This window comes from Lissotriton helveticus, chromosome 9 (genome assembly GCF_964261635.1).
Source record: "Lissotriton helveticus chromosome 9, aLisHel1.1, whole genome shotgun sequence".
Lineage (NCBI taxonomy): Eukaryota > Metazoa > Chordata > Amphibia > Caudata > Salamandridae > Lissotriton > Lissotriton helveticus.
This window is the reverse complement of record NC_136070.1, coordinates 954,760,253-954,783,561: the sequence shown is the minus strand read 5'-3', so window position 1 is coordinate 954,783,561 and position 23,309 is coordinate 954,760,253. Positions and strand designations below refer to the sequence as shown.

Sequence of the window (23,309 nt, the reverse complement as noted above, 5' to 3'; positions counted from 1 at the left end):
AAAAGATGTTTACATTCTAAAGATACAAAATTGGATAGCTTTGGAATGCTTTCATTTAAGTAAAATATGTTGCAAGTAAACATTTTCTAGAACAGAACAACAATTACGCCTAGAGCTGTCCTATAATGTACATAAAAAGCTTTAACATTAAAATCCATAAATATGTCAATTTCATGTATTTCTTCCTCTGCTGACCAGAGTTATCTTTTTTTTTAAATAACCATCACAACATAGTCAGAACACACAGAACTACAAAGTACAATGAGAGAGTGGCAGCGAAAAGAGGAAGACAGGGTCTTTCAAAGACTGTCTCTTCAATGTAGGAAGTTTCAGTGGTTGTTTCACTACGTGAGTGAAGAGTAGTAGCTTTCTGCACCATTGAGCATGAGGAATCTTTGCGAGTGAAGTGAAGTGGGTGGAATTCAACAGTGTTTTTCTGGCAAGGAGCAGTTTAAAGTCCACAACTGGGAGAAGTAGCTTACTTTTGATGGAATGTGCTCTGATAAGTAATATTCCAAGAAATTAAACCATAATTATGCATCAGATTTACAATGGATACCAGCACAAGAAGTAGGACTGCAATGTAGAAAACACATCACACACAACTGTGATTTCAGCACTATGATCAACTCTGTCCAAGAAAATTGGTCACAAAATCAAGAACAGCTTTAACAGATTTAGATACCTGGAGCAATGGGCCAATAGAAATGAGTTATTAAGCCAATTAAGGTCTACAATCAATATAAAAATGTTATTCTTCTAATAGTTGCATATTTACCTATGGTCCAAACCAAATTTGCTTCCACTGGTGTTGTGGTCTCATCAATGTCATTTCCGTACAGACAAAGTCCCGCCTCGAGCCGCAGACTGTCCCTGGCAGCAAGACCAGAAAGTTTAACCTCGCTATTCTTCAGCAGGGCCTCCGCCAGCTGTACAGCTTGTTTCGCAGGCACGGAAATCTGATGTTAAATAAAAGATCTCAATTCGTCACATTGATAGGTAGAACACACTTTTCCTCATATGTTACAAAGTACCTCTAAAAGCCTGTGTAATGCCAATTCATCTAAAAACGAGGTACTACAAAATATCTAGGGAAGTATAGCCATTGACTGTGTAACACCCAGTAGCTTTAGAACAAAGAGCCTGCATTCATCTTTGTAAGGAAAAAAAGGCCTAAAGAGAGTTACGCTCAGCTGTATTCATAGACAGATATTTTTCTACAAACTAGATAAATGACACGCATTTCAGAATAACTAGGAAGGAACTGTGTGTCAGAGAATTGGTGCATAGTCTAGTTGATCTAGGAATTGAACCTATTGGCTGACGGCATTAAGGGATAGTAGGAGTGCACACACAAATGCACACAATCTGTTAAAATACTCATACATTTTCATTACATCTGCGTAGATTGAAGATTAGGGGCCATATGTAGGTAATCTAATTTTACCGATTCCTGAATACCGAATTTTACCGATTCGGTATTTAGGAATCGGTAAATTGAATGTAGGTAAAAATTCGGTACATTATACTTATTCGGTAATATTTGTTATTACCGATTAGGTATTTATCGATTCGGTAATTCCCATTCATTCCTATGGGCCAGGAGGCCAATAGAAATGAATGGGAAGCCATTCACTATTACCGATTCGGTAAATACCGAATCGGTAAAAGGGGGAGCATATTCAAGGGTGGCAGGGTGTCACATTGACCCCCTGTTGCACCCCTGAATCGTGCATGAGTGCACATGTGGCACACATACTGCCACATGGCATCTTGAAAAAAGCAAATTATTGCTTCTTCAAAGGTATTCGGTATTTATCACCAACTTCTAGTTGGTGGTAAATAACGAATCCTGAATGCAAAAATGCACTCAGAGTGCCTCCTACATAGCTTTTAGGGATACGGTAATTTACCGATTCCTTAAAATAAGGAATCAGTATTTTACCGATTCCTTAAGGAATCAGTAAATTACCGAATCCTTCAAACCTGCCTCCTACATCAGAAACTGCTAAATACCGGTCGGTAACGGGATAATTACCGATATATATGTCCTACAGGAATTCACAAAATCACAAAATGTCAGTTATTCTATGTAAATCAAAAGAACATAAAAGAAAAGGTCAGTAAACAAAAAATATCGCAACCAATACTAATAAATCAAGCTAATCAACATTCTTCATCAACCCTTGATGCTGCAAAGGGCACATCACAATATTTATTGGCTCCTGGAATGCTAAGCCGTGATCACACTCCAGTAGCATTGCATTGTTCATTTCTTCTTCCCATGACCCCTCACTTTAAATAGTCCTATGACAGTCTGTTTTTTTCCCCATCACTGCTGGATTGCAAGTATAACTGTATTTCTATCCTTTCATTTAAACCTGGTAGATATCTATTGGTAAAACATTATACCAATATCTCTCGATATTCAACTGTTTATTGTTAATATAACGAATAATGGATAGATGAAAACTGACCATTTCATAGGTAATTGATACAATAGCAAGAGAAGTGCTGTAGGTTGGACGAAGAGGAAGACATGTTTTAGGGTGATACAATCTCTTTTACCCAGAGTTATCCATTGTTGTGTTGGATCCTCCATCAGTTTACCAAAATGTAAACAGTTTCTTTATTTAATCCATAGGTCTGCTTCCACAGATACTAGTGGTTGAAACTGGCTTTAGTCTCATAAATATGGCCAACACCTAATACCTAGAATGCCCAGTGGTTTATTTGGTGTAGGCCATACTGAAATAACATAGCACAGCCATACTGCAAAGCATTGCCCATGCTCGACTGCCTCGGAACTCCTCTCTTCCTATTTTGAAAACATAATCAGACAGAAGAAAGCATTAGGATATCTAAAGCCAAGCCAAGTAAATATGAGGAGCATTCATGAAGGAAAGTGCTTAATGTACTAAAGGAATATAGCATGTCCCAATGCATGCTATTACATCGTGCGCTTTTACAACGCAGTTGTTATAACGGCCGTGTTGTTAGTACGCAATACCTTTACATTGCAAGTCATTAGAACGACTTGTTGTAGGGGGCGCGCTGGACTTAGGAATAGTATTATTTACTATTCCTATTCCAGTTTGCGCAACAGTAGCCAATACCTTAGCTACCCCTACAGCAAGTCATTCTAATGACTTGCGATGTAAATGTATCGCGTACTAACAATGCAGTCGTAATGACCGCGTTGTAATTGCACTGCGATGTGATGACAGCGTTGTTAATGCTGTTTCCCGCACTAAAGGTAAGTAAGTTACTTTAGGTGATTAACTTTCCATCACTCCTGTGTCTGATAATTTGTTTTCCTACAATTGAGGTAGCTATCTGTACAGAAACTACAAGGAGAACACCAAAGTTATAAGACGGACCAAGCTTCAGAAAAACTCATTAGAAACGGACTCCCTGGCAAGATCAGCAAAACAAGTTTGGATGTAGAGAAGTGTTTACACACTGCATTAATGCTAGCCACTGTAATACTCGTACACAGCTCAGAAGAACAAGTCACGTGCTTTCAGTAATGCCTTATCTGGTAAAGACTATCTAGCTGTAGATCTCAAACCTCAATATATTTCCCAGGCGTCAGACGTCTTGAGCAGTACCTTTGGGTGCAGGAAGGTGGTGCCGATTGGCTCCGCCTTAGCGTCGTAGGCATCATCTGCGACCGAAATGATGTGCATAGTGTCCATATAGGCGACAGCCCAGTGCACTAAGATCAATTTCTTTACGTAACGATTATCTTATCTTAGAATAGATCCCAAAGCCATACCTCCCTGGAGGTGAGTCTGCGAACTGAGTCAGACCAAAAAGTCCTGGAATACCGAACAGGCAAAGTGCCCATCACAACGGACCTCACTCTCAATGCAGTAGTGTTTGGTAAACGTGTGCAAGGATGCCCGTGTAGCAGTCTGACAGGCGTCCAGGGTAGGGTTTCCATAAAGTAACACAGTGGTCACAGCTTTGGCTCGGGTAGAATGAACGAGTAAGCCCTCAGGTGGTTGCTTCTTGGCGAGTGCATTGTAGATTTTAATGCAGAGTACAATTCATCTGGAGATAGTCCATTTCTGCACTGCTTACCCTTTCTTTGCACCAGTGAACACTACAACGAGCTGATCGTCTACCCAATGTTCTTTGGTACGATAAAGATAGACAGACTAAACACTTTTCGGGTCTATATGGTGCAGTCTCTCTTCCTTTTTGGAGGGGTGTGGAGGAGCAAAGAAGGTTGACAATGTGATACTTTGGCGGACATGGAGTCACTGCCTTCAGTAAGAAAGAGGCACGGATGCAAGAACCAGTTTATTTGAGAAGAAACTGGAATGCAAAGGCTGGGCAGACCTGATCTGTAACTCGCTGACCCTCCTGGGCAATGTGTTGGTCACCAAAAGAACAGTCTTGAGAGTCTGTAGTTGGAGAAGATAAATATGCTTTGGTTTGAAAGGGAAACACATCAGATAGATCAGCACCAAATCCAGATCATATTGGGGCATAACAAAAGGCTTTGCAGGGAACATGAGTTGAAGCCTTTCAGAAAACAAGTTACAACAGGTGAATTGAACAGGGAGTGTTGTTCCAGCAAAAAGATACCCCTTAACTGTGCCCAGGGCAAGGCCTTGCTGGGCTAAGTATAGAACAAAAACAACACTTTGGACAAGGGTGCAGATCGTGGATCAATATGTTTTGCAGCACACTAAGCCACCAACTTGTCCCAGTGGCAGAGGTATATGGTCTTTTTCAATGGATGCCTGGCTGACAAGATGACCTCCTATACTTTGAAAGAAGATCGAGGACTCTTAACTGCCACAGCTCAATTATGCATGAAGGTGGAGCATGAGCAGCTTCGGGTAAAGACCCTGCCTTGTTGCTGTGACAAGAGGCCATCCAGCAGGGACAGCCTGATTGGAGGACTGATACTCATGCTCAGGAGTTCAGGATACTATACTCTTCGTGCACAATTTGGAGCCACTAGGATGACTTAGTCCCAGTCTGTCGGGATCTTTTTCAAAACTCTGGGAAGAAGTGGTATTGTCAGAAAGGGAAAAAAAAGAGTCCTCAGGCCCATTTGAGATGAAATGTGTCTCCAGCGAGCGCGCTTTGGAAACTCCAATGTTCATAATTACTGGCATTGAGTGTTCTCGGCGGTGGCCAATAGATCTAGCCAAGGTTCTCCCAAGTCACAGAAGGGACCTTGTATCACCTCCGGATGGAGGACACCATTTGTGATCCCCAAGGCATCAATCGCTGAGTTAGTCCGGCCTGACATTCAGGGAGCTCACCAGGTGTTCTATGACAAAGAAAATTTCCTGATGGTCCAGCCTTGTCCAGAGGCACAGGGCCTTCTGGCACAGGATCCATGAACGGACACTGCCCTGTTTGTAGCAGTAACACATGGCAGTAGTGTTGTTCATGAACACCTGAACCAGCCTACCCTTGATGGATGGGAAGAAGGCTTTCAAAGCCAAGAGAATCCCTATCAACTCAAATAAGTTAATGTGGAGCTGAGACTCTGCTGGAGACCAGAGTCCTCTGATCTCCGCATCTCCCAAATGGTTAACACAACCCAGGAGTGACACATCTGTGACATCAGGGTGGAGAAGGGAGAGGAGTCTACCGCTGACCCAATCATGGTTCATCAGCCGTCACTGCAGACCTTTTGCACTACCATTTGATATCTGGACCTTACCGGAGTGATTCCCCTGTTGCTGCACCCACTGGGACTTCAGGTCCCACTGCAGAGCCCACATATGCCAGCAGGCATGCTTTACCAGCAGGAGTGCAGGTGACCCAGCAGTCTCAGAGTCAGTCTCACCAAAACCTAAGATACATGCTGAAACAACGCAATCATAGACTGAATATCCTGGACTTGCCATTCCAGAGGATACACACAGAACTGCAGTGCTCAGAAAGGCTCATATGAAAGGGAGCGTCTGAGAGGTACTATGGCACGTTTATAGTGAAAAATGCAAAAACAACAGTTGATGGACAGAATGCAGAACAATGTCATACATTCACCCAGTACAGAGATCTGGGTCTAAATCCATCGTTGTTTTGCTCACCATGCCATTCCAGTTTGAACCCAGCCATATGCAGAACAGTCTTGACCCTGTGCCTCATGGGAACAGTCCAGCCCGAACTGCCAAGCCAGGTCCTCCCTGGACTGGAAACAAGCATCCTAGGACCGGTTTCGGGGTTTCACCCCTCTTCAGCCAGGATAGCTTGATTCCAGTGGCATGGAGAGCACGGGACCCACATCTGGGCATACCCTTCCCACTCGGTGTGACAAATTCAAAAACAACATTTGATGGACAGAATGCAGAACAATGTCATACATTCACCCCAGTACAGAGATCTGGGCCTAAATCCATCGTTTGGGCTGGACTGTTCCCATGAGGCACAGGGTCAGACTGATTCGCATATAGCTATGTCTGAATTGGGGTGGCGGAGTGAGCTAAAGAATGATGATGGATTAAACCCAGATCAGTTGACTGGGGGTGAGTGCTTGCAATGTTCAACAATCCGTCCGTCATCCCCTTTGGTTTTGCTTTGTTCGCCCTAAGTTGGCAGGGTATGCCCAGACGTGGTGTCCCTTGCTCACTTTGCCACTGGATTCAAGATAGCCTGGCTGATGAAGGTTGTCAGCCCGAAACCGGTCCCAGGATGCTTGTTTCCGGTCCAGGGCAAACATGGCTTGGCAGTTCGGGCTGGACAGTTCTCACGAGGCACAGAGTCAGACTGATTTGCATATAGCCATGCCTGAACTGGGGTGGCGGAGTGAGCCAAAGAATGATGATGGATTAAACCCAGATCAGTTGACTGGGGGTGAATGCTTGCAATGTTCAACACTCCGCCCATCATCCCCTTTGGTTTTGCTTTGTTCGCCCTAAGTTGGCAGGGTATGCCCAGACGTGTGGTCCCTTGCTGACTTTGCCACTGGATTCAAGATAGCCTGGCTGATGAGGGTTGTGATCCCTAAACCCGTCCGAGGATGCTTGTTTCCGGTTCAGGGAAGACATGGCTTGGCAGTTTGGGCTGGACTGTTCCCAGGAGGCACAGGGTCAGACTGATCTGCATATAGCCATGTCTGAACTGGGGTGGCGGAGTGAGCTAAAGAATGATGATGGCTTAAACCCAGATCAGTTGACTGGGGGTGAGTGCTTGCAATATTCAACACTCCGTCCATCATCCCCTATGGTTTTGCTTTGTTTGCCCTAAGCTGGCAGGGTATGTCCAGACATGGGGTCCCTTGCTCACTTTGCCACTGGATTCAAGATAGCCTAGCTGAGGAGGGTTGTGAGTCCGAAACCGGTCCCAGGATGCTGGTTTATGGTTCAGGGAAGACATGGCTTGGCAGTTAGGCCTGGACTGCTCCCATGAGGCACAGGGTAAGACTGATTTGCATATAGCCATCCGTCCATCATCCCCTTTGGTTTTACGTTTATAGAGAAACCCAGTGAATGCAGAATGTTTGCCGTGGTCTGGAGGTGGGTGATGTCTGCTTGGGGAGTGCCCGCCTTCAACAGCTAGTCGTCGAGGTGGGGGAAGACTGGAACCCTTGACCTCCGCAGATGAGCTGCAACCAACACCATCACTTTCGTGAACACCTGGGGGAAGCTGGTAAGGCCAAAGGCGAGCAAAGCTAACTGAAAGTGCTTGAGGCCTACTTTGAACCTTAGGTAATGGCAGTGGGCCTTCAGGATGGGTATATAGAAATAACGCTCCCTGCAAGTCCAGCCCCAGCATCCAGTCTCCAGGATCCAATGCAGACTCGACCTGTGCTAAAGTGAGCATTAGGAATTCCTCCTTTTGCAGGAAGTAATTGAGAGGGCGTAACTCTAGTATAAGATGGAGGTCTGTCCTTTTTTGGCACCAGAAAGTAGCAGGAATAGCAACAACAACTTACTTCTGATGTCAGCACCCTCTTAACAGCTCCTTTGACCAAAACAGCCTATAATTCCACATGCAGCAGGGAGAGATGGCCCTTCGTCAGCCAATCTTAGGATGGTGGCATGGGCAGTGGGGTTTCAGTGAATGGAAGGGCATAACCCTGCTGAACAATTTAGTGCTTGCAATATTCAACCCACTTGTTCAAAGTTATTGATTGCCATTTGGGCAAGTGGTGCCCGATCTCATCATGTTGGGAAGGCATATTAAAGGGGTTTGGAGGCTGTGACTACTGGGGGGTGGCAGACTAGGCTGATCTCTGACTTTGGGTCCCACAAGGCTTGTGGGAGCTGCGTCCTTTGCCATGAAAGGACTGAGGAGACTGTCGGTGGTAATTGAAGCAGCTGGTAGCCCCTACTATAGCCGCAGAAGGAGTGAAAGGCAGAGTGTGGCAGGCGTAGGAACATAAAGAGTCTCAATGACTGGGCAGACGCCCTACTGTCCTTGAAGCACTCGAGTACTGAATCAGTCTTGTCCCCGAACAGACGACTGCCATCAATGGGCATGTCCATAAGGGATGCCTGGACGTCCCGCGAGAACCCAGTTGACCTCAGCCAGACATGATGACGAAGTGCCACAGATTAAGCAATCGCTCGGCCTAGCGTTTTGTGAACTTTGCTGCATCCCTACTATCGGCGGCAGCCTTGGATAGCTCAGGCCTCTTCCCAGACCATGGGCAGCACTTGCCCAACCAAGTCTCATACTGTGTGGGTATCTAGGCCCAAAAGGCATGCGGGGTCAGTTCAGTGACCACAGTGAAAGGCTGGTGGAAGAGAAAACCATCTTACCCAAAACATCCAGCCTCTTGGATTCCCTATCCGGTGGTGTAGCAGGGAACGTGCCAGGGTGAATTTTGGACGCAGAGGCCTGCATCACCAGGTTTTTGGCAGCGGTGGTGGCAAGAGATTGTCCTGTGTACAAGAGTGCCTCCGCAGTGCTTGTCCCAAGCCCTGAGTAGGACATCAGTGAGGGTTTGCTTGAAGGGGAGGAGGGGTTCCGTGTGGGATATACTGGGTTGAAGTATCTCCATAAAGACATTGGTCTTTACCTGCACCAAAAGCAGCACAAGGTCGAGGACTTCAGCCGCCTTCCACACCATCATGGCAAAGAAAGCCCCTTCCTCTATAGCCACACTAGGAGAAGAGGACAGGCCAGTGTCTATCTGGCAAGGTGTCAGGACCACTGGCATCCACGAGTCCCTCATACCAGTTATCCTCGGACAATGGTTCCTCAAGGAAATCAGGATAACCATAAGGATCCTCAGATCTACCCCAAGAAGATTCCTCACAGAACATGGTAGGAAAAGGAGGCACTGTCTCACATCTGGAAGTTCTTCGGCTGGTCGGAGCCGGTGTTGATGCCACTCCAGCTCCATAGCAGAGTCCAGAAGAACTATGTGGTCGGCACCGCTGAAGGGCGTTGGTACTGCCAGGAATGTCGCCACTGGGCTGAACTCCTGTGAAGGTTATGGATTTGTGACTAGAGTTGATCAGGGTCCAGAAACGGATCCAAACAGCCTGACTAGTAAACCCACTTGTGGAAGCCCTTATTGGGACTCCTTCCGAGCCCAGGGGCCCAAAGACGATTCAGAGGGTTTGGCTCATCGAAAGATGAGGTTCATAGCCTCATAAATTGATCGGGGTTGCTCCAGCTCTGGGAAATTCAAGGAGGCGCGGAGCAGGGTCTGGCTCAGGCTCCATGGAGAAAGTGTGGGAGTGGGATCTAGACTTGTGGCATGGTTCCTATGCCTAGTTTGATGATTTAGACCGGCACGGTGAATTTGCTTGCTTTTTGCTTGTTTTTCTTCTTTGTGTGCAACTTACCGATGACGACTTGGATCTCGACGATGATCGACTAGAATGACTCAGAGAGCGTGCCTGGGACATTCCATGCAACCAGGACATGGAGCGGCACAGAGTCGTCAAGTGTCAAGCGACCAGGAACTTTCAACCCTCGCTCCTGGATCACTTTGGGATTCATTGCACGGCAGTCAGGGCAGGCCTTTGAGTCATGGTCTGGCTCCAGGCACCATAAAAAAAAGTGGGGTCTGGCACAAACATTTGCAATGGCAAGCTCCGCAGGTTTTAAAACCCACAGGCTTCTTAGGCAACATTCCCTAAGGCACACAGGGAGCAAAAGGTCAAAAACAGTCGACAAAGAGTCAGAAAGCGCTATCAAAAATGAGTATGGTAGCTGTTCGAGATCTGCGCTGATGATGCAGGAATAAAGCGGCTGATGGCAGCACACTGGGGTAGCGCCTATATACACACCACACACGTCACATCCGTTGCGGACACCGCCAACGTGGAGCTGACCCGTGCCAACTTCCATCATGCAGAGGTACTGCTCAAGATTTTCCTGATTCAGTCTGACGCTTGGGGAATATTCTAAGGTAAGGAATCTACGGCTTGAAGTCTCCATAAGATACAAACTTCAGAAAAGACACTAAGTTTGCCCTAACTGCAGCCGGCATTAACTATCACAACATTCAGCATGAATGCAGGCTTTCCTGAAAATTACATTTTAACATAACCCATAAATAGTCTTGCGGTTTCAGTTAGTATAAAATCTCGGTGCATGACCCACAACCACATTATGTGGCCATTTTGTCAGTTTTAGAGGTGTGGAGCCTCTAAAAGGGAACCAGCTAGAGATCTTAATCCATATTCTGCCACTCATGAGGAAGGGCATTTTTCCAAGACTGGGTGCTCTCTTGGGCTTAGACATCTCGTCTAGAATAGTTAGACCAACATATGCTCACTTTTAAATTCAAAAGGGGTAATTTGGCAAAAAAAACATGTCAAGCCATCATTGGAGACCTATCGTAGCCACAAAACAAACAATAACCTTGCTCAGGTCCTTCGCAGGGAGTGTCCTAAATGGCCACTAGATGGCAGAGGTGGGGGCATTGTGAACTGGTTCAACCATACCCTTGCAACTTCCATGGATGAATTTGCACGTGTTATATCTTTGAAACCCTGAGAAGAATGGAGAACAACCCCAAAGCCATCATGAACATCTCAATCATGCTACAATTCAGGAAAGAGTTGAAGATGCACCCATTTAAAGATTCCTACCTTATGTAGTAATAAACCAAAAACTAGCCATCTCTACAATTACTTCACGACTACATCCTTGCCTTTGTCACTCTACATGGCACCGCTGCTTTTAGGTTAGGTGCAGTATACACATATTACATACATATGTAACAAATCCCAACAATTATTCACAGGGGAACGTAAAACAATACACACTCAGGTATGGAAACTAGAACTACATTGGCGGAAGAAGCTATGTGATGTCTACAAATCAGAACTCAAGTAGTCCAGGAAATCATACAATCAGGCCTTTCAAGATGTAAAAAGAGTTATCATCGATAGATTAGGTGAGCATTTAATTCAAACGTGGCGATCTTTTAGGTGCTTAAACAGCTGGGGAGCCAGAAAGCTCAGAATACTCAATAAGATGACAGCCAAATGATGTGATACTGTCCCAAATAATTTCAAGGGATAGGATAGGGTAGAACATATTGTTTCTAATTTGCCTTAAGATTGTAGTCCTGGTGAAAATTGTGAGCTACAGGAGATAACTGCATTCATGGGGACTATGCTGTGGATGTGACACACAATTCTGTGAGACTGACGGCAAGACTTTTTCCTCTGGATTTCAGGATCTACTTGATTTTATGCACTGTCGTTCATTGCATTGGCTTTGAGGGATTTGGTTTTCATTTTTATTTATTTATTTAGTGTTTTCTATAGCGCGAACATGACCCAGTGTAGGGTGTCAGAGCGCTTTACAGTAGAGTTTCATCAGTCGTTAATGTTTCATACTTCAGTTTAGCATATAGACATATATACATTCAATAATACAGTGGTCAGGCACAGTTAAAATACATGAACATCTTTGTTCATGATCCAGTGTGGAGTGATATAGCTTTTAAAAGTGTTTCATCCGTCATAACGTTTTACACAGTGTATGAGTGCATGGATAATGGTGCAAGAGCCCTCTGTGCAGGGTGAGTAGTGCATGAATGAAGGTTGATACGTGTCTGAGTCCAGGGTGAAAGTGCCTCGATGCATGGTGAGGGATGTGGGTTCAGTACAAAACGAGAATTGTGTGAGTGTACAGGGTGAAAGATGTTACCCTGTACAAGGTAAGAGGTGTGCGAGTGTAGGGTGAGTGGGATGTCAATATTATAAGTGCGGGACGAGCGGTTTGATTTCAGGGTGACAAGTGTGTTTGGTTCATGTGGCCGCATATCCAGTGCAGCCACTGTGATTTGGGAGAGGTGCTCAGGATGTCAAACGGGTCTTCAGAGGGGTACAGTTCTTATCAGTGAGAGCATGGAGAAAATCTTAGATTTGCACAAATTTAGTTTTTTTATCTAGGTAAGGGAGAAGGGAGGCTTTCACTGTCTTTTTAATGAGCAACCTGCACAGTCATAATTTGCAAATTATACCGTATCTTCCCCAGTAATCAGTGGTAGCTTGTGCATTAGGTTGTTGGGGATCTGACCCTCCTCCTAATTTCAGCCTGGGGCATATATAAACATATTTGAGACAAAATGCTAGGATGTGATACGATCATTGCATATCTGCCTGACCCTTGCTGCGAAGAAGGGGCAGGCAAACAGAAACAACTTTCGCAGGCCAATCCACAAGTGCGCATTAGATTAGGAATGACGTCACTACATTGGCCATACCGTTCTAAAACTCACTAGTTCCATAGGATGAATGCAGGTAAACTTAACTAGTGCTAATCTAATCTCCCCTCGGAAGTGTTGGCTGCAGCCTCCCATGAGGCTCTACATCACTCACCTGCTGTAACTCAACACTTCACCACTCGTCATAAGGTGGGATCAATGACCCCACTCCACTTTGTAACAAACAGAAAAGGGTGGAGTCAAGCTATGACATCATGTACGACAGCCATGTAAGTAACATGATGCTGCTGCCCAGGAAGGGCTTGATAATGCTGAGCTGCCCTGTTAGCTGCAGGGCTAGCAGGAGTGATATGTAGGAAGTAGGGGCTCACACTTTAATGAGGCATCAGTTGAATTTGCTAAGAATTAATTTGTGTAAACCTGGTCTCTTTTTTCTCCCCTTGCATCCAAGTACCATTTCATCTCACTCACTTCTTAGCTCTCTCCAGCCCCCCCACTTCCTCCATTTCACCCGACACCCCAAACACTACCCTTTTAGAGCTCTCCCTTCCTTGTCTCGCCCTAACTTTACTGTCGCCCCCTTACTTTCCAGTCTCGCTTTGTTCAGCACTTTCTGATCCATCATGCTCATTCTCTGTGCTTCACACCTCAGTCCTTCCTCTGCCTGCACATATTTTCTGCATTCCTGTAACTAAAGAAAGATGGATTCTAAAACAAATCTTAACTGCTATTAATAGTAGATTTTGAAATGGTAATCTATTTCTACATCATCAAAAAATCTCAATTTTGTTACCTCTCACTGCCCTGTTATGCTTTTTCTGCTCTTTCTTATTCCTCTGCCGATGTTCGTGGTGTAGTAGTTCCTGGTCCTAATTGTGTATTTATATTGTGTATATGCATGAATTAGGTAGGTATGTAGGCTTGCGTTTCAAGTATGAACTGCCCCCTTGATTTGGATTCATCCTCACAAAGCATCAACCCAATGTTTATCCAAAGTTTCCCAGCAAAGCAGCTCCTAACACTGGGATGAACAGCCCCATGTTCCTGCCAGTAAACACACCTCTGTCCTGTGCCCCTGCAGAGACCTCAATCTTGATTAATTTGATTTTATGGCAGCGATTTCTTCTGCTGGGGTACAGAAGCATGGGTATGCACAGTTGAAGACCACTTTGTCTACATGTTGATGGCAAACAAAGAAGACTGGACATCATTGAGTTTAAAATGTGCATATTTTGAATGGGAATTCTGGAGTGCATTACAGCACTTTCTAAAATGGACTTTATATAGAATGATATTAATTCTATCTCTACTCATCTTTCAAACGTTTTGCCATGTTAGGCCACGAATCAGCCCTGCCATCTGCCGATCAGATACAAACCCCAGCAGGTGGTGCTTAATTCGCTAACTATTTTACAGCTTGAATGAACCCATTAAAACCCAAGAGGTGGAGTAAGGACTAGGAAACCAAATTTCAGACAATAATTCGGTCAACTTCTGGCACGCTAGTAGTATTTTATCTTTTTTTTTAAGCTAAGCAAAGCAAAAAGATACTTCAGACCATCCTGATAAATTCTGGCTGAATCTAGCGCTTAATTTGAGTCTGTGGTTTCCGGTGCTCAGCACCAGCACTTAATTGGTTTCCAGTGCTCGGCACCGGTGCTTAATTGTCATCAACACACTTATAAAACTCTGCCATATGGTGGCGCTGCTCATCTAATTTAGAGATGAGCAGAACAACGCTTGATTATGAATACAATATACATTAAAAAAATACTAATACCTGCCTCCCAGCCATTTCTTTAGCTTTGGAGACCTAGAATAATCCAACCTGTCCCACTTGCACGTGAGAGAGATGGTTAGTAGATGTTTTGATACGTTATAGGCAGCGATGACGGGAAATTGGTGCTGCAAGCTGCATTGGCCTCCTGGACATGACCCTGGCACTTATTATTTCACAAATTAAGCACTGCTTGACAGTGCACAGAAAACAAAACTACCCGGCATTCAGGATCAGAACCATTTACACTGAAGCCCCGATATCAAAGTCAGTGGCCTTGGAGTGCACATACGATGAAAAGCATCTACTGCATCACTCACTGATCCTGCTTAGTCCCATGCCCGGTGCGAGCAGTTTGTCCACTCCTGGTTTTATTATTTACAAAGTGTCTTGCCATTTCTGATACAAATTTACAACCACAATTAACAGGATAGCAATGAATACAGGCCTGGATGAGCTGCTCACAACAGGAACATTTTAGATCTGTAGAACAAATTCAACAGTGGTTCCCAAACTTTTTCGACCAGTGGCTCCCATGACCCATTGGCCATTGCCCGTGGTGCCCCACTTTTTTGGGAGGGTGGGGGGATGTAAGCCCGGCCTCTGGAGTATTTGCGTTTTTCTCCCTGAATATAATTGGGATGAAGCTGATGAAGGTATTATAATCATATACGTAGGATGTTTCGTATTACTAAGGTGGCGCCTCTCATAAAATATTCCTAGTTACACTTCTTTGCTCATGCCTTTTTTAGAGTACCTAGAGACACATACAACATGCTCCAACACCTCAACCTAGCACTACGTACTGAGGAAGGTGGCTAAACAAGCACCACGAGAATTCAGAAATAAAGCATTGTGCAAAATGTATAAATAAATGATTTAAGAAGATTGTATGTACAGATTTATGTACAGTTTTATCCTCCAGTACCGGAGGACTGCTAAGGTGGTGACAATCAGGGCTGGAAGGTGAAAATGTGTCACCCCATGAAACTTGAGGAAGCACATGCAAAGTGCATGGCGGGGCTTAAAAGGTTTTAATAATATGTGGCAATATCTCATACAAGATCGCGATTTGGGTTGAAGCGCTACATGGTTCCCCTCATTAAAATGTCAAATCTGACAAGAGGCTATTGAATCAGTGAATAGTGCAATAATTAAGAGGTCCGAATCTGGTTGTTTCTTAGCACTGCACCAGTGGAGTAGCACTGTCAGGTGGTACCACCCGGTGCAGGAAAAAAATGTTGTCACCTCGGCTTGACCAAATGGCAAAAATATGTGTTTAAAACACATATTTTTGGAATTTTGTCACCCCCCCTCATTGATGACACTTGTCACCCTCGGCTTGACAAAATGGCAAAAATATGTGTTTAAAACACATATTTTTGGAATTTTGTCACCCCCCCTCATTGATGACACTTGTCACCCTCGGCTTGACAAAATGGCAAAAATATGTGTGATGACACCCGGGGCGGCCAGCACCCACCGCACCACCACTTCCAACGTCACTGCTCTGCACTTCATTGCACTGTTTTTGTATACTAATGCACTTTTTTCATGAGGTACTTATCGTGAAGAATTAATGTATTTTATGAAGAAAATACTTTCTAATTCAAAATATGTTGAGTAGTATGACCAGAAGGGGATGAGGAGTGAAGAGAAGGACAAAGAAGGGGAAAGGAAGGAAGGGCGAAAGGGAAGGAAAATCAATGTAAGGTTAACAAGTCTAGTAATTGGTATTTTGGAGTAGCTCATTTACACTTTAATTGGTAATTTCACATGTTTTTCTGAAGATTTAATAGTGTATGTTCATGCACAGAACAGAGGTTTTAAACCTGATTTTAATGTTAATATCGCACTTTGCACTAACATGGTTAGTGATAGATATTTCTGAGTAGTATGTTTACATTTTGTATTACCAATTGCACGTGTTTCTCCAAAGAGACTGTATTAGCGTTTGTTCTGGAAGCGAACAGATGTTATAAACTAGGTCATGCCGATAATATTGCACTTTAAATATTGACTGCCCTTTGTGCTGTCCTAAACCGATAATGAGAATTCTTATATATATATCATAGCTAACTGACTTGGACTGGATTGAAATTAATTGGAATAGGTTCTCTTCAATCTCTTTTTGTCCCATTCTAAGTAACTGCTCAATGTATTTAGGCTTTTTTCTGCTCAATAAAGATATATATTTTTTAAAGTTTTATGTATCAGTTTATGCATCAACAATGTGCTTATGTATGTGTGTGCAAGCATGCATACAATTATGTATGTAAGGTTTTAGCTATGTGCACATGTATGTATACAAGCATAAAAGAATGCACATATATGATCTTCTTAAAATGCCATCCATACACCAAAGTTAATTTGGAGTACGAACTGTATTATTTAGCATGGGCCACGGAAGTCCTTCTTGAGTGCTCTCTGAGTACTATACTGGAAAATGTACAATCTGTCCCTATTTTTTTTTTTTAAACGTGGGTGGGTAACCTCTCATTCTTTCTTTTGTGGTGTCACGCTCACTCGCTACGCACACTCACGTGCCCTAATTTTGGGGGGTAGGGTTACACTTCAGCAATTTTGAGCTTCACCAACTGGCACGGGTTAGACACTGATTTAGATACTAAAGATCTAAAATGTTGCAAATGTTTTCACCGGAGCAAACAAATAATGAGTGAGAACCTTTTTCTTTTTGGTCTTCTGGAATGACTTCTAAGGATCCCACAAGTAGCCATTTCTGGATGTCTGACTGATTATTGTTGGCCTCTTTGAAGGCCCCGCAGTGAAAATGAAAATACAGGTGCCATGAATAAAGAAAAAACTTTTTTGATGATGTCCTGTGACCTGGGTTGTTGGTTAAAGAGTTTCTACTGATGGGAATTAATGGGTGCTCAACCATTTACTGGGGAAGTATATATCCCATCAGGAGGACAACAGACTTCTGAAAGGAAGTGGAGTCGTACATAAGATCTTAGCCTACAGACTACATCCGCTGCCCCTTAAAGAATTATACACCACGGAATGGGCAGGCTCAGCGACTAAGGAATGCAGGCTCTGTAAATACAAACGGGAGTCTCTGGCCCACCTCCTATTTTGCTGCCTGGCCCTGCGCACAGCTCGCAGCCTTTATCTCAGGACTATCATCTTATAACTGGGGACGCGTACCGCAAAGGAGGCGGTCTATCAATTATACACATTGAACTTAGTAAAACAGATGGCCACATTTGGTAAATTCATTCAACAGACTCGCACTAAGTTGATGGCCATCTCGAGCTAAAACGACCAGAGACTCAGCCGAGGTACGCTGGCCCACAAGACTATGGACATTATTCCTTTCAGCCTACAAGCATTCAGATTTTAGTCACACAGACTTGCCTCAAAGGTTTCCTTTTAACTTTTGTAATTTATGTACTTTGGTTTTAATGTAATGGTTTTGAGTAACCAAACAATAAAAATCATTCATTCATTCATTCATTCAAGTGGAGTGATTTTTGTTTGAGTAAAAGACTTGACTTTAGTAAGGATGACAGGGGCTCCGTGCCAAAGGGCTGTCGGGTAATAATTTTGTGCTTTGGATGAAAGTGATTTGTCCACGGTAGGTCTGCTAGCAGACGTTTATATCAGCTTGAAGAACCTCTCCTTTCTTTGTTTAAGCGAACCTTGAAACTGGAGAGATCTGTGTATTTTCAGATTTGAAGAAACAAATACTACCCTACGGGTACCAGAACTGCGGGAGGGGTTGCACTAACACCTGAAAAAAACTTAGTTGGTGCCTCCACAGAGATGCAGCATGGACCAAATTGACTCCATAATCTCCTCACCTTAAAAGTGTGCAATTATGGAATTACCTTGTCAGGCTAGAAGACGAGGCTTGTCATGTTTGATAGTAGAGGCTTGCCAACCGTCCAGCTGACTGCTCTACCACCAGGAGGTACTCACAAACGAGTACAACTGTTGGTTTGTCTCGAAATGAGGAGGTAACTTTCAGGCAGTCTCCCTCTTTACAATATATGTGTTCTTGCAGTGGAGAACTATTAGATCTCTACTTGTCTGCATATTGTTGAGACGAATGTGGCGAAATCTCAAGAGAAGACCACATCATAATGGGCATTTAGCAGCAAGCTGAGGAGTGGAGGTTTCGGATAGAAATGTACTAAATGTTGAGAAGTTGAGGAGTGGAGGTTTCTGATAGAAATGTAGCAAAACATTGAGAAGCTGAGGTGTGGAGGTTTCCGATAGAAATGAAGCAAAAGTTGAGGAGCGGAGGTTTCACATAGAAATGCAGCAAACGTTGAGAAGTTGAGGAGTGGAGGTTTCCGACAGAAATGTAGCACAAGTTGAGAAGCTGAGGAGTGGAGGTTTCCGATAGAAATGTAGCACACGTTGAGAAGCTGAGGAGTGGAGGTTTCCGATAGAAATGTAGCACACGTTGAGAAGCTGAGGAGTGGAGGTTTCAGATAGAAATGTAGCAAACGTTGAGAAGCTGAGGAGTGGAGGTTTCCGATAGAAATGAAGCAAAAGTTGAGGAGCGGAGGTTTCTGATAGAAATGTAGCAAACATTGAGAAGCTGAGGTGTGGAGGTTTCCGATAGAAATGTAGCAAAAGTTGAGGAGCGGAGGTTTCAGATAGAAATGTAGCAAAAGTTGAGAAGTTGAGGAGTGGAGGTTTCCGACAGAAATGTAGCTCAAGTTGAGGAGCTGAGGAGTGGAGGTTTCCGATAGAAATGTAGCACACGTTGAGAAGCTGAGGAGTGGAGGTTTCCGATAGAAATGTAGCACACGTTGAGAAGCTGAGGAGTGGAGGTTTCAGATAGAAATGTAGCAAACGTTGAGAAGCTGAGGAGTGGAGGTTTCAGATAGAAATGTAGCAAACATTGAGAAGCTGAGGAGTGGAGGTTTCTGACAGAAATTTACCAAACATTGAGAAGCTGAGGAGTGGGGTTTTCCAATAGAAATTTACCAAACGTTGAGGAGTAGATGCTTCAGAGGGAGATGAGAAGCCCTAGCCAGAGAACATGTTCTTCTACACTTGTTACTGACCTTTAATCCTGTAGTGCGCACTCTATCAGAACCCATGACAGATGGGGCCCATCGCATACAAAGGAAACAAAAAAATAAAATGTTACCCACGTTAAAGTTGAAAAAGAAGCCCCAGGACACAGTGACACAGTAAAAAAGAAAGTGATACTTTCCTCCTAGAGAGATCAATGATAAAACAGCAACTTGGGTGGGGATTGGCAAAGTAACACTCGTCTGTGGCTCAGGACCACGAACAGGGAAAACGCATGAGCTTCGTTTTCATAACTCTTTAAAGTACAAATGTCCTACAGGGCAGTTTTCCAGCCTGACATGTTATGTCTGTGAGCAGCAGGGTTCGCAAAGTTGCTGTGATTGAGGAAGAATAGAAAAATTAAGAATCAGGACTTCATTGTTTCATCGTTGGTAGAAATAAGTTGTTGATTGCTTTAATAAATGTTGCGTTCTTTAACCGTATCCCACATTTACAAAATACCACTTTTCACTAAAAAACAAAAGCCAAGATCACTTACATACCAATTCTATCCAGACCAGTCTATAAGAAAAGCATCTACCTTGGAACCCATTTAATCTGCTTCTTTAGGTTTCAATGTGTATAAGCAAATGTTCACCTTTTTTATTGCTCTCAGCAGAGATGACATGCTCCATGCCTGTTATATTGCATTGCACCTCATTTCAAGCTCTCTGCAATGAATGTGCTATGCATAGTTCGCAGGGCCTTTCATCCTCCTGATCCCATCTTCAACAGAGACCAATCTCCCTTCTAAGTTCAGTCGATGATCATTCCTCTTCTACGGACATGCTTTTGGCCATTCCTCAATCAATTGTGTTCCTGGAACACTCTACCTCTACAGATCCATGCAACAGGCAGCCATCTAGCGTAATATCACCTGCTGAAGATGTGGCTACTCTCTGGGTAGTTGCACTGAACAACTGTTGTAACTGTTGATTCAAGCAAGGGCCATGATGACAATTTGGTTGTCAACGGGCAATTAATAAAAACGTTTTAAGAGGGCAAAACCTCTAACTAACGGCTGTGATGCATTGTTTTAACTCAAGCTATGGTCATTTCTATGGGAGTTGGACTCCACCTTTTGACATTATGTAAAATAGGTATATATGTTTCAAGCAACTGTACGCAAGAAGAACCGTGCCATATGCTTCCCTGCATATAAGGAATATGCTACTTACCAGTATGCATCTGTTCTTGGCATGTAGGGCTGCTGACATCCATATCTGTGCATAGATCGCCGCCTAGTGTTGGGTCCGGATGATTGCACTTTGTTGTCCTGGAAGAGTCTTCGAAGTATCACGAGATAGGTGACTCCTCCCCTGGACTAGAGTGCGCATGGGCATCTTACCCATCCTCAGATTGTTTTTCACCATTGTGGCAGAGATGGACATAGGAAAGTAAGTGATGGCCATGCAAAAGAAAATGCTGCAGCTGCGACAGGCACCGGGGAGGAGGGCGGGCGATATGAATGTCAGCAGCCCTACATGCCAAGAACAGATGCATACTGGTAAGAAGCATATTCCGTTCGAGGCATGTGGACTGCTGAATTCATATCTGTGCATAGACTGTATAGCAGTATCTCCTCTAGCGGTGGTTACCTGTGCCAGCTGCAGCAGTTTGAAAAAGAGTTTTGAGGACAGCCTGGCCTACATCAGCTTGCTGTTTTTCTTGCACGTCTACACAGTAGTGTTATGTGAAAGTGTGTATGGTAGTCCATGTGGCTGCCTTACAAATGTCTTCAAGAGGAATATTCCCTAGGAAAGCCATGGACGCCCCCACCTTTCTTGTAGAGTGTGCTCTTTGGGGGGGACTGTTAAAGTGCGTTTTGCCTTTTGGTAGCATATTTGAATGCATTTAACTATCCGTCTGGCTATTCCTGACTTTGATATTGGATTTCCTTTATGTTGTGGTGAAAAAGCAACGAATAATTGCTTTGTCTTTCTAAATGACTTAGTTCTGTCCACATAATAAAGCAGAGCCCTTTTTACATCTAGTGTGTGTAGGGCTCTTTCAGCTACTGACTGTGGATTTTGAAAGAACACTGGCAGTTCTATTGATTGATTAATATGGAAATTGGATACGACTTTTGGCATAAACTTAGGGTTTGTTCGAAGAACCACCCTGTCAGCATGTACTTGCACGAAAGGTTCTTGAATTGTCAGTGCTTGTAACTCGCCTGAGTGAGGTAATGGCAATCAAGAATGCCACCTTCCACGTTAAGAATTGCAGTTGGCATGAGTGTAGAGGTTCGAAAGGAGGTCCCATAAGTCTGGTGAGTACTATATTTAGATTCCAGACTGCGGAAGGAGTGTGTCTTGGAGGGATCACCCTTTTAAGACCCTCCATAAAAGCTTTGATTGCTGGTACTCTAAACAGTGAAAGGTGTTGCCTGTTTTGAAGGTATGCTGCTATAGCAGCGAGGTGTAGTCTTATTGAAGAGTATGCTAGGTTGCATCTTTGAAGGTGTAGCAGGTAACATATAATGTTTTGAATGGAAGCATCTTAATGATGTTCATGCAGTCTAGTGGCAAGTTAAGGTAACCAATTTCTAAGATTTCAGGAGCCAGATCGCTAGTTTCATCAGATTGCGATCTGGGTGTCTGATTTCTCCATGGTTCTGAGTTAGAAGATGGGGTGCGAGGCACATCCTTTGATGAGGAACTACTGAAAGCTCCAGGAACGTTGTGTACCACGGCTGTCTCGCCCATGTGGGAGCAACTAGGATTAGTGTGAGTGACTGTTGCCGCATTTTGCGTGCCACCAGCGGAATCAGTGGTGCTGGGGGAAAAGCGTACGCAAATCTGCCTGACCAGTTCATCCATATCGCATTGCCCTATGACAACGGATGTGGGAACCTGGCGGCAAAGTACTGGCATTTCAAGTTTTCTTTTGTGGCAAACAGGTCTATGTCTGGGTGACCCCACTGTTTGAAGAATGGCTGGAGAACTTGGGGGTGAATCTCCCATTCGTGTAGTGGTTGGCTGTGCCTGCTGAGCAGGTCTGCTACCTGATTGTCTTTCCCTGGAAGGTGTTCTGCTAGGAGGAAGATTTCTTTTGGAATTGCCCACTTCCATATGCTCTGTGCCAGGTGGGACAGCTGTGGGGAGTGTGTTCCTCCCTGTTTTTGGATATAGTACATTGCGGTCATGTTGTCCGTCCAGATCAACACAGTCTTGCTGTACAATTATTTTTGGAATGCTTTCAGGGCTAGGAATATTATTAGCAACTCTAGTTGGTTGATATGCAGTTTCTTTTGTTTGGTTGTCCAGAGCCCCTGTACTGTGCATTGAAGGAGATGGGCTCCCCAACCTGTCAGTGATGCGTCCACTGTTAGTACTAGTTGTGGAACTGGCTCTTGGAACAGTCGCCCCTTTGAAAGATTTTGTGGGTTCCACCACTGCAGAGAGTTGTGAGCGCGACTGTCTACCAACACAAGGTCTTTTAGTTGTCCTTGAGCTTGGTTCCACTGTTGTGCTAGGCATTCTTGCAATGGACGCATTTCAAGTCTGGCATGGGGGACAATGAATATGCAGGAGGCCATCATGCCTATGAGCTGCATGAAGACTCGAGCTGGCAGAGAGTGTTGTGGCAGAAATTTGCGAATAAGCAGCTGCATGCTGGCTATCCTCGCTGAGTTTGGGTAAGCCTTTGGCACTGAGGTATCTCTAGTGGCTCCCAGATATTGTTGTGTGTGGGACGGTTGCAGATGCGATTTTGGGTAGTTTATAGAAAACCCTAGGCTGTGCAGCAGCTGAAGTGTTTGAGACGTGTCTCTTGCACACTGTTGGTACGATTTCGCTTGTATTAGCCAATCGTCTAGATACGGAAACACATGGATGTGTTGCCTTCTCAGATGTGCAGCTA

The 23,309-nt window shown here is 44.2% G+C and overlaps 1 protein-coding gene across 1 annotated transcript in view; it reads right to left on the bottom strand.

Moving 5' to 3' along the window:
• Positions 1–23,309, bottom strand: part of AMT (aminomethyltransferase) — a 197,694-nt gene that overhangs the window by 27,649 nt on the left and 146,736 nt on the right. Inside the window, exon 7 of the mRNA XM_078661218.1 lies at positions 779–959. Coding sequence (XP_078517344.1) covers positions 779–959 — 181 coding nt within the window. The remainder of the gene's footprint in view (positions 1–778; positions 960–23,309) is intronic.